This window comes from Ambystoma mexicanum, chromosome 6p, assembly GCF_040938575.1.
Source record: "Ambystoma mexicanum isolate Mex_15411 chromosome 6p, UKY_AmexF1_1, whole genome shotgun sequence".
NCBI classification, from domain to species: Eukaryota; Metazoa; Chordata; class Amphibia; order Caudata; family Ambystomatidae; genus Ambystoma; species Ambystoma mexicanum.
The window spans coordinates 802,976,965-802,990,768 of NC_090935.1; the positions used below are offsets into that span (position 1 = coordinate 802,976,965).

The window sequence follows — 13,804 nt, forward strand, 5'->3', positions numbered from 1 at the left end:
CACCGGCGCCACTCAGTCCCCATTGACGTGTCGACAATATTCAGAATTGCTCAATGACACCAGTATAATTATGGGGGGCGGGGGAGGGGGGGGGGGGAGGAGGATGGTGGGACGTATGGAGGAAAAGGGACTATGGACTAAGAGTACGTTAGTGTCTACGGTGAGTAACTATTAATTACTCTTACTTCCCGTCCCCTTTCCTCCATACTGTATGGGCGATTACAAATTAATGTAGCCCCAGGATGGAGAGGAGACCCTCCTTAAGAAAACAGGTTTCTTAGAACCGCCTGCACGAAAGTTGCGCCTGACCTAGAGGTGGCGTCCAAACAGTAGTGCTTACAGAAAGCCAAAGGGGAAGCACAGGTAGCCGCCCTGCTGATGACCTACCACGGCACATGCCATTGGAATGCGATGGCCGTGGCTTTGGCTCTGACCAAAATTGCATGCAAGTTAGCTGGCACCGTTTTGTGCTGGCCCTCATAAGCCTCCTTAATGGCTGCGACCATCCACCTTGCTATGGAGGCCTTACAAGCCTGATAACCGGGGCTTGACCCACCGAAAGTGACGAACGGGGCGTCCGACTTGCAGAAGTCCTTGGTCCTGTCCAGGTAGTATTTCAGAGCGCAACTGACGTCCAGAAAGTGGAAGACCTTCTGAAGCTCACCCTTGGGGTCGGCGAAGAACGTGGGTAAGACAATCTCCTCGTTGAAATGGAAGGAGGTCACCTTGGGTAGAAACGCTGGGTGCGTTCGAATGACCACCTTGTCCTTGTGAAAAGTGGTGTAGGGCTCTGATTCCACCAGAGCCTGACTCTCACAGAAGCTGCCAGCGGAGGTGATGCCCACGAGTAGAGCTGTCTTTATGGTGACCAGCCTGATGTCCGCGGACGCCATTGGCTCGAAAGGTTTGTGCGCCAAGGCGCCCAACACAACATTGAGGTCCGACACAGGGTGTGGTTTCTTTATAAGCGGGTAGTGTCTGTGGAGGACTGCCAGATGTCGCTTGGCACAGGGTTGGAAGAGAAGAGACACTCCTCCGAATTCCTGTAAACCCCTATGGCTGCCAGATAGGTGCGGCATGTGCGCACCTGTACGCCGGAGTGGGCGAGGTGTGTTGAGAAGGAGAGCACGTCATCCAAAATGCACCTAAGAGGGCTGATACTCTTAAGAGTCTGCCCAATGACAGAATCTAGACCATTTACTCCTATATTGGCTCCCAGTAGCCTTGCTTCTGGCGCCCTGGATGATCTCTAGGTTAGCTCGAGAGAGGTTCAAGTGTTTCAACGTGACCTGCTCAGGTACCAGGCTGCGAGGGCTAGTTTGTGAGGAGCGGTGTGGAGTACTGTGCCCCCCTGCTGAGCCAGGAGAGGAGCCGGGCCCAGCGGGACGTAAATGGGTGGGAGAAATGCCTTGAGAGCCAGCCATATGGCCTTCAATTGCAGCCAATTCATGTGAGACTCCTGCTGAGTCCAGAGACCATTGACGCTGTGGCTGTCCAGAGTGGCTGCCCAGCCCTCTAGGGAGGAGTCCATAGTAACGGTGACCTGAGGGGCCGGCTACCGGAAGGGCTTGCCCTGCCGCAGGTTGAAGTCCGGACCACCACATGAGGTCCGGGTGGAGAAAGGGAGGACTGTCGGCCGGCTCTGCTTGGGAGCCCTTCTCCCGATTCCATGAGGCTGCGAATTGCAGTTGTAATTCTCATCTTGAGCCTTGTGTGGGGTACGGCCAAGAGGACCGCCGCCATTATACCCAACAGATGTTTGTACCACTAGGCCGCGGTCACTGCCCTTGAGAGGAAGCGAGAGGTGGCGTTCTTGATAGCCACTATCTTGTCCTCCGAGGGAAAGACTCTCGGAGCTGGTGTCCCAGATGAGGACCAGGAAGTTAATGGTCTGCATGGGCTGCAGCTGTGACTTGAGATTGATAGTGAACCCGAGGTCATGGAGTGTATTCATCAGTGAGGAGGAGGCATGGTGAACCGCTTTCGGAGATGTGGCCCGGACGAGCCAGTTGTCCAGGTATTGGTGGACATGGTGGTCCTGGGCCATGTGGAGGGCTGCCACTGCATTAATCAACCTGGTAAACACCCTGGGGGCTGAGTTGAGGACAAAGGGTAATACCTTGTATTGGAAATGGCAGCCCATGATCCTGAACCGCAGTAAGGAACAATAGACTGCCAAATCGGGACGTGTAGGTACGCGTCCTTCAGATCCAGGGAGCACATCCAGTCTCCTCTGTTCAGTGTTTACACAATAAGTGCTGGCGTAACAATCTTGAATTTTTGCAGCGGAAGGGAGAGGTTGAGGCTGGAAAGGTCCAACACAACTCTCAGGCCAGCCTTGTTCTTCTGTATGGCAAATATCTTGGAATAAAAGCCCACACCTCGCGGGGAGGTAGGGACTTCTTCCACAGCCAGGCTCTCGACGAGCCGTCGGATCTCCACCAGCAGAGTTGCTGTCACAATCTGTGGGAGAGGAAGGCACCAGTAGGCGGTACGCCGTGGAAACTACGCAGAGGATCCAGAGGTCCGAAAAATGTGTGCACCAAAATTGCATGTGAAAGGCAAGCCCCTTGTAGGAGCGTTGCTCTGACTGGGTGTAGGCCGTGGCCTTCCTAAGAATAGATAAAGACTTCGCTGCTTGCGAGCTGTTCTTTTTATTCTTCATTCATGGTGGAGTGAAAGAGGTCACTACCCTCGAATGGAAGGTCCAATATTCGCTGCTGGACGTCAGGGTTAAACTTAGTAGCCTGAAGCCAGGCTGTCCTCATGACTGTGACATGCAGATGGCACGGCCAGAGGTATCGATGTGGGCCACGGTGGACTCCATGATGTTGTGCGCTACCAGCCTGGCTTCTCCTAGGCCCACCTTGAAGCGCGCCTGGCTCTACGCTGGAAGTTCTGGGAGGAAGTCTGCAATTTCCCACCAGAGCCTTTGTTTAACGGCTGCCAGCATGGCATCCGCGTTGGCTTGACGCAGGTGCAAGGAGGCGGAGTACAGCCTTTTCTCGTACGCCTCCAATATTTTCTCCTCCTTGTCTAGCAGCGTCGAGGACGAGGTGGCCAACGACAACTCAGGCTTAGAGTAGAGTGACGCCACAGCGATCACGGAAGAGTGCGGTTGAGGATGCGCCAAAAACAAGAGTGTATCCCCCTCCATCTGCCTATACTTGCCATTGAGGCGCCGATTGACAGGTTGGGCCGAGTGCAGCTTGAGCCACCCCTTTTTGGCGAGGGCAACTAATAATAATAATAATTATTAGGCATTTATATAGCACTACGAACCCTCAGGTATCTGAGTGCTGCTTATTATTACCCACGTTGTGTGGTGCTCATTTATCGACCTGGGAAGGATGAAAGGCTGAGTTTGGCCCTGCCGGGATTCGAACCTGTGTTAACAGGCTCTGCATGGATGTCAAAGCGAGCGGTCTACTCGCTGTGCCACTTGACCGGCTTAAGTCTTTCTGCATTGGGATCCCCGCCCAAGTTTTTTTGCTGATGTCCAACACCATAGTCTGACTTTACAAGAGGAGCCCAGCCTTCTGCTGCACTCCCCTGGGCTTTTTGCTAACTTTTTATGGGGAAACTGACATGCCCTTAAGACAGTCCGTACTGGGAGACTGTTTCCCTTAGTCCTTTCCAATGTTGCAACTTTTCTGTAACATGTAACAAGTGCACAATGTACCTTCCAGTACAGTGTATTTGGGTCTATTAGTCATTTCCAAGGGCCCTAAATACTCTCAAAGGATTTATTAGAAGAAGTGCAGATGTGCCCTGAACAGGGCTGGTGGCAGCTTATTTTGCATATTTCGAACCCTTTCCTGCCAGGTAAACTGCGATTACTGCGTTTGGCACTAACAGGTGGCCTGGCTCCAAAAAAGCCATGCCACAAGGTTCTTTGTCCTGTTTTTTGGCCATCTTTCCCCTTCGCTTTCCCCAGGTCGAGCCGACCCGGTTCAGTCCGTATTTGGGCATGCATTTTCCCACGAAGCTCCAAGCTTTCGTTGGCTTCTGCATGCTTTTTGTGTGTGCCTCCAGGATGTGGGCTGGGATGTCTGTTCCCAATACACATCCTAGGTGCCAGAGAGTCTGGAGTGCAGTGAATGCCTGGGACCACTGTGGTCCGTGATTGGTCCACGTATGGTATGCCTGTATGTGAGCAGATCTCCCATTGGGTTCTCTTCGTTTTGGCGTGAAGGAGATTCTGGATAAGAGAAGGCCCCAAACACCCATACCATGTCGATCTCTGGAGTTCTCACTGAACGAAGCATAGGATCCAAGTATCCTGAAACGAAGAAGCCGAGTCGAGGAACCGCTGGTGACCCGCTGGAAGGTTTGGCACCCTGAGCCCACTGTCGTCCCGTGGGACCCCTCTGCATCTGGTCGTACTAGAAGGTCTGCAAAGACACTTCGACCCATTGAAATAGTGGGACCAACTATTCTCTGCACCTTCATCAAACCCTGCAAGTAAGCTCTCTCGGAAGTGTCCCTGGCCCAACCAGTGGGCTGACCAGCTTACGCAGACTTTTTGTCCCGATACTGCCGCTGTTTCGAGGAGGCCCTCGAAACTTGTACATCGCTAGCTCTGTGTTCAAGGCACCTTCAGACCGAGTTTTGTACACTTGGCATGTAACGCTCACCTGATTCTCGCAGAGGCGCCGGTCTTGACTGGGCGACTACCATATCTTCAAAAGTGATGTGCACCACCCGGTTGGCTCTTTGGGCTGGACCTCTGTGCACTGTATGCCTGACTCGAAGAGTAAGATGTCTCCAGATAGAAAATATGGGATTAATGAACTGGGGTTATTGGGGTGTCCCTATCTCTTTCCTTTTCTCCTCTCCTGTAGAACCCCAAAGGTTAACGCTCTCACCTTAGGTAAGTGAACGCCGGGCTCTCCATCTGCCTTGGGGCAGGGTGCTGTAACCAGTTTCTTCACTGGAAAGGTAGCGCAGGCCTCTTGACTTCAGAGGACTGCTGTCCGTCGTTTACTTCACGAACAGTGAGTTCCGAATATTTCAAATGTCTTTAAAAGTCTTTCGTAATGCTGTCTCTTATTTTGCAGGGTTCCGGCGATGGCGTTTGACTGGCTGAAGTGAGTTGAGGATGGACCTGTATGCGGAATAGAAGCGCCTGGAAGCGTGCAAGTAAGCGCTTGTTGCTTGCTTCACGATGCGCACTAACTGTCCTTTTATTTTGCAGGTACCAGTTCGGAGCTGCTGAAGGATGCCGGAATGCCCACTGAGTTCGGCGTGGATGGAGTAATGGCACGTGAGTATTTAACGTTACCCAATGTCTTTAAACGCACCTTCTTTTGTCTTACAGATGCGGGATGCAGCGCCGAAGGCCTCCGGAGCGTGCAAAGAGTTGGTAAGCTTTTGTCTTTCAGATGCCGGAATGCAGTGCGATGACCTCCGGAGCGCATCAAGAGTAGGTAAGCCTTTGTCTTTCAGATGCAGGAATGCTGCGCGAGGCGTTGATGACAGCCGATGGACCAGGTAAGAGATGCGCTGTCACTGAAGACCGTAGTGCTAACCTGTTCTTTCTTGTCTTTATAGATGTTGTTGAAGACTGGATTCAGGATGGTAAGCCTTTTTCCTTTAGGCCCAGGATCAGATGCAGAAGACACGATGAGCGTTCTGCTGCAGAGGATGCAGAATAACGCAAAGCAAGATTCATCCATCTGGTGTGGTTTAAATAGCCTCCTGTAGTGCTTAGGTGTCTCCTTCCACAGCCACGCCTAGGTAAGAAAAGAGTTCCTGCTTTCCAGAAGAGTTCCAGTGTTCTGAACCTAGGGAGTGGCTCCTGCCCCACCCAACAGGAAAAGTAGTCCCAAACAGAAGAGGATCAGGGGTTCAACTGGCAGGTAAGTAAGCAGCATGGTCTGCTGCAGGTAAGTCCACCCAAGCATTATGAGCCCGGCGCTTGCAGCGCTGGGACTGGGCATATTTTTGAGCCTGGCGCCACTGGCGCCAGGACAGGGTCCAAAAGGTCCCAATTGGGACTGGCTGGCACTCGGAACCTGGGTTATGGGTCTGCTTCCAAGGGAGTTGGGTAAGTCCTGGCCTTTTGGAAGCAGAGATCATGACAGTCATTCCCAGGTCTGAAGTGGCGTGAGTGCGCCAGAATAGGAGTATACGCGGTTACCGTGTTGCCCAGCCGTGGTGACGAACTTTGCAGGTGCGCTGCATTTGTGACCCTCTTGCCGCTGAAGCATGCTGCAGTGAAACTGGCCGGATCCAATAACCAGGACGGGAGAAATGGCCACTGTCCCGTTTGGGAATCATCGCTGTATCTTTGCCGCTGAAAGCCGCAGAGCTGTCAAATTGCTGCACTTGAACCTGCAACCGAAGTGGACTCGACTGCCGAAGTTTGGTCCGGAGTGCGCCGGGGGTCGGTGAATAATTGCAACCCTAACTGGTAGCCCCTAGCGCCTACATCCATTTTTACGCATGAGTGGCCCCTGGGGGCACCTCTCCTTTCCACTGCTAGTGCAAGCTAGCAAACTATTCCCAACTCTTGGAATCGACTCTGCCCTCAAGTGGAGGCCCTCCTCGAATAGTGGGAACCGATTCTTCATCGCCTCACCCACCTTCCTGAGCTGCTACTGCCCACTGAAGAGACCCCTTTTTGCCCATTTGAACTACCACGTGCGCCAGCAGTGCAAGTACATTTGAGCAAAAGGCTCCACTCTTGTTAGGGATTGGACTGTGTTAGGCAGAAACCTGTGCAGTTCCCTCTGGGACCACTACAAATGATTTAAGACTACAGGTGTTTGGCAGTAAACCCACTTGGTAGCAGTCTGTACCACACAGATTCACTTAGTAGCTGTGGCTGAGCAGTCAGACTTCCCTCAAGAAGAGTTAGGCAGTATACAGAGTATTCACAATAGGTCAAAAGAACATAGTAGAACAAGTAAACACTGACCAGGGCTTGGTGTAAAAGATATAATCATTTATTTAAAACCACATCTAGTAAAACACACAGGCACTAATGTTAAGCAGTTCAAAAACACGGTCACTAAAAGATATACACTCCCTTAAAAGAATATTAGACAATTCTTAAGTAAAGCCCCACTTATTTTCAGACAGCGGTGAGCGCTTAACGCAGATGGCACTCTAATAATTCGTTTTAAAAAGGGAGAGAAAAGCAGAGTATAATTTGAAACAGATCCCAACACTTTCACAAGAACACAACAAGAGAGGAAGGCAAAGTAAAACCGTGAAGTTACAGTTCAGAAGGCCAGATCCACTTTAAGAGGATCAGAACGAAATGTGTCCAAGGTCACACGGTTGAAGTGCACAAAAGTCTTGAAAAAGGTTCAGAAAGAGTTGGACCAAAGAAAGGTACCAGTTAGATGGTCAAGGCGGCCAGCCCAGTCCAGAAGGTTAAGGGATTATTACCACCTTGTAGCAATCTTTAGAAAAGGAGGCCTGGCGGACACGGTACCTTAAAGTGGTGAGAATACTCCAGCGGGGGCAGTTGTTCCTGGCAGCGGATGCAAGTCGGTGCTTCGTCCGTGGGAAGAGAGGATCTCGTCGGGGAGGAAGACAGGAATCCGTTGCACTGCCAAGGAAGAACCCAGCCGCGGAGTTCTCAGGTAAAAGGAGCGGTCCTTTTATTCGCGGTCCAGTGGTAAGTGGCTATCCGGTTGCCGGGGTGCTTGGCACGGGCAATTCGACAAGACGTCCTGGGATGCGAGGAAAAGAAGGTAAACTGGTTGTGCCCACCAGTCAGGGGAAGAAGCCTCTCCAGCCGGGAGATCTTCTCTGTCGTCGGGAAGTGGTGAGTCGGTTCCGCAGGGCTCCACCGGTGGTGTAGTCATGGTAGGTCGGCTCAGCTTCTCCCTCGTCGGATTCTCAGGTCCTGTGACGACTTCTGAAGTTCCAGTCCCCAAAGCCCTGCTTTTATGCAGCACACCCCCATTCACTCAGCCTAGCTGTCAATCAAACATGCTAAGGGGTGAGACGGCCGGCTCACCACTTGGGCCAATCACACAAGAGTGCGACTTGAGTTACCAAGGTAACTCAGTCCAGGGTGCCTAAACCCCCTCCCACACCCCCTGTGGTACCCAGACAGAGTGGCACCACTTTTGGAGGCTTCTGTGGTGAAGCCCGCCAAAAAGTGGAACAAAGGGCTCGACTTGGGTTGGAATCACAGAAGAGAACACAAACGCCATTTTAGAAACGAGTCTTGGCAAAAAATACCAACCGGCGAATTCATATTAATTAAATAAACCGTCGGTATGTTCGAGGCTATGAGAATTAAATAATTAAAGTTGGTAGCCTCAAACAATGGGAAACTCCCATAGGGATATATTCGCGGTCGAATATAAAAAGTAGTATCCACTGCCACCAGCCAAAACTCGATCAGGGGGGACGGAGACGTGCCCCCTCGACTAACAGACCCCGGGGCAATCGAATTGCCCCGACCAGTACGTCCACAATATGATGGTTTGTACCGGTTTCTGTTAATAATTTGTGACTAGTAAAGACAATGGTGACTTTACATGCCCTGGGAGACAGTAGTCAGTCCCAGGGTATGGAGTCTATGGTGGGGTGTCACTATGACACCCCTGTGTCACTGCACGGAGGGTGCTGTGTAACACACATAGTAAAAACACTTGAGGCCCTATGGAGTAAATGACCCCATAGCCCATAAAACACAGTCAAAGGAACACCATAAATCATGTCCAAGTGTGGGAGAAAGAGTCTCACTCTTGGCAGGAGAAAAAAAACAAACTCCAGAAAACCAGCAAAGCTGCTGGGGGACTCACTAGGTTAGAAAATTCCACCCAAACAGAGAATTCTCCCTAACAGACTGCCTCTTAGTTAGGAGGGTGTTGGATGCAGAAGGGGCTAAAGACTATTTGTACTGCTTGTTTCCTTCCCCTTTTAGGTTGTGGACCCATTTTGTGCATTAACCCTTTAGACCCCATTGGTCTTGAATATATGTATTTAGATAGGATTGTGTTGGCTTAATAGTTTCTGTGATTTGATTTGTGTGTTAAAACTCAAAGGCCTTGAAATAAATGTATTTGTATTTTTAATGTATCTACACCTGACTGGGAGTGATTTCACAGTGTCCTTTACTCTGTGAGCTCATTGAGGTCTTTCAGTCACCCACACTGAGACCTAGTCTTGACCGCCGCCATAGGTACCTTGATTGGTCCGGCTTGTCCAGAATGTTACCCTGTTGCAAGAAACTAGGCTGGCCTTCTGAACCTCTGCCCACCAGGTCAGAGTTCAGAAATCCATTTTAACAGTCCGGAACTGGTGGAGGGGTGCTGGGCGCCGTGGGCTACTGTGTGGATAACAGAGCCAGTGGCAGGTGAGGCAGCTGTTGTGGAGGTGCCTGTAATGTGGGAGGCAGGGAAACCGGTATCGGAGGAGCCGGCTGGGGCAGCGGTGGCTGCACTCAGGCTTGTGGCGACAGAGCCATAGGAGGAATGACTATGGGTGCCAGTGGGGTGACCTGGGGGAACATGTCCCTGATGGCATCCCAGAGGTTGCCCCCCATCTGGGGAGTTCGCATCAGCCTTAGGAACCTTTCGAAGTACCCGTCTTAGGAGGCTGTAGTGGTGGGAGGTGATATAGACGGAGTGGCTAAGGGCAACTGGGGCTGGGGCCCACTCTGCCTGCGGTTCAGGGGAAACCTACCCTGTACTGCTGATGGATAAACTGTAGGCCACACACCTTATTGACACCAGTCCCACCTTGTGACTCTTTCCTCCACCCGCTCTGCAAGAGGGGGTATCGGACGAGTGGCCATCTTGTCTGACCCGGCGGCCATTTTGTTGAGCTGCGTGCCACGTGCCGAAGTCATGGTGCCTGGCTCGCTGGAACCAGCCCCATCCAAGATGCTTGGTGTTGGAACAAAAGGCCTATCCCGCACCTTAGGCCATGACCTAGAAGGCGGTTTACCCTCAGCAGAGCTGCCGGTAGTGCTGCGTGAAGGCGCCCCCTCGGACATGATGCCAGTACTAAGGCGTTGCCCCTCAGGAGTAACCCCAGTAAAAGAATCTTGCAGTCCCTCAGCAGTGACCCAGGAAAGATCCAGAGACCCATGGACCGTGAGGCCAGTAGCTGGACTAGCCTCGGTACGTGTGGTGGTGCTAGAACCCAAGAGGTTCCTGCCGGTCAGGCGCTTCTTTGGGAAGGAGTCGACCTTACAGGGTGCAATGTTGAATAGAGGCCTTTCCTTTGGCCTCGAGTGATGTTTGACGAAATCCTTTAGGTACTCCAGAGGTGACTTCTGGAAGAGCTCCCTCCTCTTAGCTAGCCTGCTCTTCAGTGCCCTTGGAGTCAGTGCGTCGCACGCAGAACAACCTTCCCAGCCGTGGTCGGGCCAGGGCAGCGGAGGCAAAGGGCATTGGCGTCAGATGTAGGGAAGAGCCCCTCTCAGGCTGGACACCTGCTGAAGCTTGCTGAAGTCGACATGTGCCGGGGAGGAGCGTGGCATCGGAGGACTGAGTACATCATTGAAAAGAAAAAGACAACGATAGAAGAATATTCGGGGAAGAGCGGGTGGTATTACATGGCCGAAGCCAAACCCAGGAGCGCTGGTGAATTCGGCCAGTTGATGCGGAAAAGGGGACTGAGGAGTGGTGCCAGTGGGCAGAGTCAGGCAGGCGCATGCTCCCAGGGTCGCGCCCTCGTGCTCCTCTAAATTTTAAGAGAAAAGATTTTTCTGGTGAAAAAGGTTCAGTCTCCCGTCCCTCTCGAGGGACGCCCATACAGTGTGGAGTAAAGGGGCCACCAGACTATCACTGACTACGAGTGCAGAGCTGCAATACCACAAATGTGCATGCCCTTATTTGGCAATTTCAAAGAAAAACAAACAAGGAACAGGACTTGATCGATGAGGGACAGCCATTAGAGTATATGGAAAATGAAACTGCTTTAGTGTGCTAAAAAGGTGAAGGTGCAAGGCTGTAGATACAAAAAAAAAAAAAAGTAACTGGAATGCTCCACTGAAGGTGCCTTGTGCTAAACTGTAAAAATAAAGGTCAACACATTTCCTGGACTGATACCCAGAAGGATTGACCAGTGCACCCCACTGGTAATGAAAGAAGCTGGTGAGGGATAAAAGGGCCTAACTTACCCAAAATGTTTCTGAAGCCTGACAAAGCTGATATGCTGGAGGACTTAGCTCGAGGAAAGCTTCATAAAGAACTCTATCGCCACATAAAAAGAATTGCAATTGGGCATTACCAATGTCAGGGTGCCAGTGAAAACGTGAACACAAGTACGGAAAAACCTTATTTACAGGAAAGCAACATCTACTTAGCAACTACTTTCATTACTATCTCAATTCTGTTTACATTAGGGACAAAAGTAAATGCCTCAACCGTGCCTTTTAACATATCAGTACTTTACCTGCAAGGACTCCTGTCGGTCATACAATTCATGGTCTTCTGGTGGTTTAATGAGGTAGCAATGATTACAACATTTCTTGAGTTCCATCATGACATTCAAAAACCCGGAGGTGCTGCCCTTTGAACCTTTACTCAATGCTTTGTAGTTTCTGGTTAAAATCCACCTAAAACAAAATAATGTGCTCATTGAAATGATTGTTTGACAAGAAGAAAATGCATGAAAAAAATAAAGCAATGGCGCATATAGTGCAAGCTTTGCTATCCAACTTTCTTGAGGAATCAAGAGGGCAGGATAACAAAATATTCTTGATTACAGAATTGGAAGAGGTTTATATTTTATTTATTTATTGCATTTATTGATAGCACCCAGACCTGGAGGTACCACAGTGCAAGAAGCATGGTACATAAGAACAGACATTGTTACAGAAGAGTTACAGGTGGATCAACAGGTTATGGTAGAAACACAGCAATGGCTGTAGTCCTCGGTATTTATTAAATGGGGCCATGTTGACTCTTTTCTGAAAGCGAGGGTATGAGGTTTCTTGGTGGAGGCAAGGTAGTAGGGGGTTCCAGAAGGTGGAGGCAATGAAGGTGAAGCTTGTTGGGGAGAATTCTCAGAAATGTGCTAATTCCCTCCCTCCACTTTAGAGACCCCCAGCAACTTTGTTTGATATTGAGGACTTAATTTTTCTTAACCTGGAGAGAGTGAGACTCTCCCCCACTCTAATGAATTTTAATGTGATTTATGAACACCGTTTCTTCTGGTTGTGGAGTCTGAAACTCCATAAACATCTTTACATTGTGTCACACAGCACCTTCAGTGCAGTGACACAGGGAAGTCTTCCAGATTTCCCAAAGGTTTAAATAACTTATCTGGGATAAACTACTGTTTCCCAGAGCAGTAAAGTGAAATTGACTTTACTTACATTTTGTAACTTTCTAGACCCAGCACACACTATCTTACAATAGGGTGCTGAAGGGGTTACATAGTATCCCCTTTGTCTAATTTCTCATGTAACGGGTTTTAAAATAAATAATTTGTATGGTTTAATTAACCTTTAAAATAGATTATTGCATGCTAGTTTTATCACATGAGGTCTCCTCATTTTTTACATTACATCACAACCAGAGAACAGATTGATTCTTAATAACAGACCAATCCTTAGAACTTGGCACTTATTTTTACATAGTGTCTTTTGAATATATTGAGCCGAAAGTTCATATAGAAGGATCTATTGTGTCGATCAGGAAATAGCACCAGATATTTTTGTAGAGCATTATATGCTTTAGCTTCACTGGGCACGTTCTTCATCAGCCGATGATTGCGTCTTTTTCCCCCCGTCACAATCCAATCATATCTCCATAGTTGTATCTTGGCCAAGTTTGGATTGATGTGAAGTGTTACAATGTCAATATCTGCCTGTCAAGATTTCCTCACAGCGTTCTGCCCACAATCTTAATATACACTTAATTTCCAGTCCCAGGGTTAAGAAAGTTCTTAAATTGTGTTTGAGTGTTTTCTATGGTTATTTTGCGGTAGAGTGTTAGAGTTCCAGCATATATTGAGATAAAATTTAGTTCATAGCAAATGCACGCTGTCGGGGTTCCCTTAGGTAGCCATAGTACCTTGGTCCAAAAGATGTTTTCAATGGTGGCCCAAAGTTCACGTGGGCATCCCAAGGCACATTCATCTCAAAGATGAATTCCCCAACTACTTTTTGTTTATAAAAAGTGACCACCGGTTTTAGCAAAAACTTGCCGTACTTGTTATTTAGCACAACTGCTTGACGTGCTAGTTGACGGCACTTGATTTTTACGTTTTCAAGCCATGGTCCATCGTTCAAATTGGAGCTGATCTTCATGCCCAAGTATCTGGTGTGGACAGCGATGTTCAAAGTCTCCTTGCCCAAATGCCATTGAAACTTTGCACCGAGACGTGTTCGACCATTCCGGAGATCTTGTAGTGACAATATTTCTGACTTACTCGTATTGATGCACAAACCATTGGTCCCAACATACTCCTCTAAAGCGAGCAACTTTCGTTGGAGTCCTATTGGTGCTGTGTCCAACAGGATCAAATCATCCACATAAAGAAGTCAACTCACATGAGATTCATGTATTTTCGGTGGGAATGACGGGACACTCAATAGTTACACCAATATCGGATAGAAACAAGTTGAAGTTTATAGAGTCCAAGAGACACCCTAGTTTTACCCTGCAGTATTGTTCTTCTAGCGGTTGACAGGCTTACCGCCTGATCTAGCCTAATCTTCACTTCAGTATTGGTGTGAAGGTCTTTAATGGCGAGTAACAGACTTATAGGACATTTCCACATATGCATATTCGTCCAAAGAATTTCCCGGTCAATACTGTCAAAAGCGTGTGTGAAATCTATTAGGGCCAAGTACACATTTCTCCCAGTTCTTATGTCC

General features: G+C 49.4%; 1 protein-coding gene across 1 annotated transcript in view; it reads right to left on the reverse strand.

Moving 5' to 3' along the window:
* Positions 1 to 13,804, reverse strand: part of CHD1 (chromodomain helicase DNA binding protein 1) — a 2,212,767-nt gene that overhangs the window by 1,369,988 nt on the left and 828,975 nt on the right. Inside the window, exon 16 of the mRNA XM_069625454.1 lies at positions 11,374 to 11,536. Coding sequence (XP_069481555.1) covers positions 11,374 to 11,536 — 163 coding nt within the window. The remainder of the gene's footprint in view (positions 1 to 11,373; positions 11,537 to 13,804) is intronic.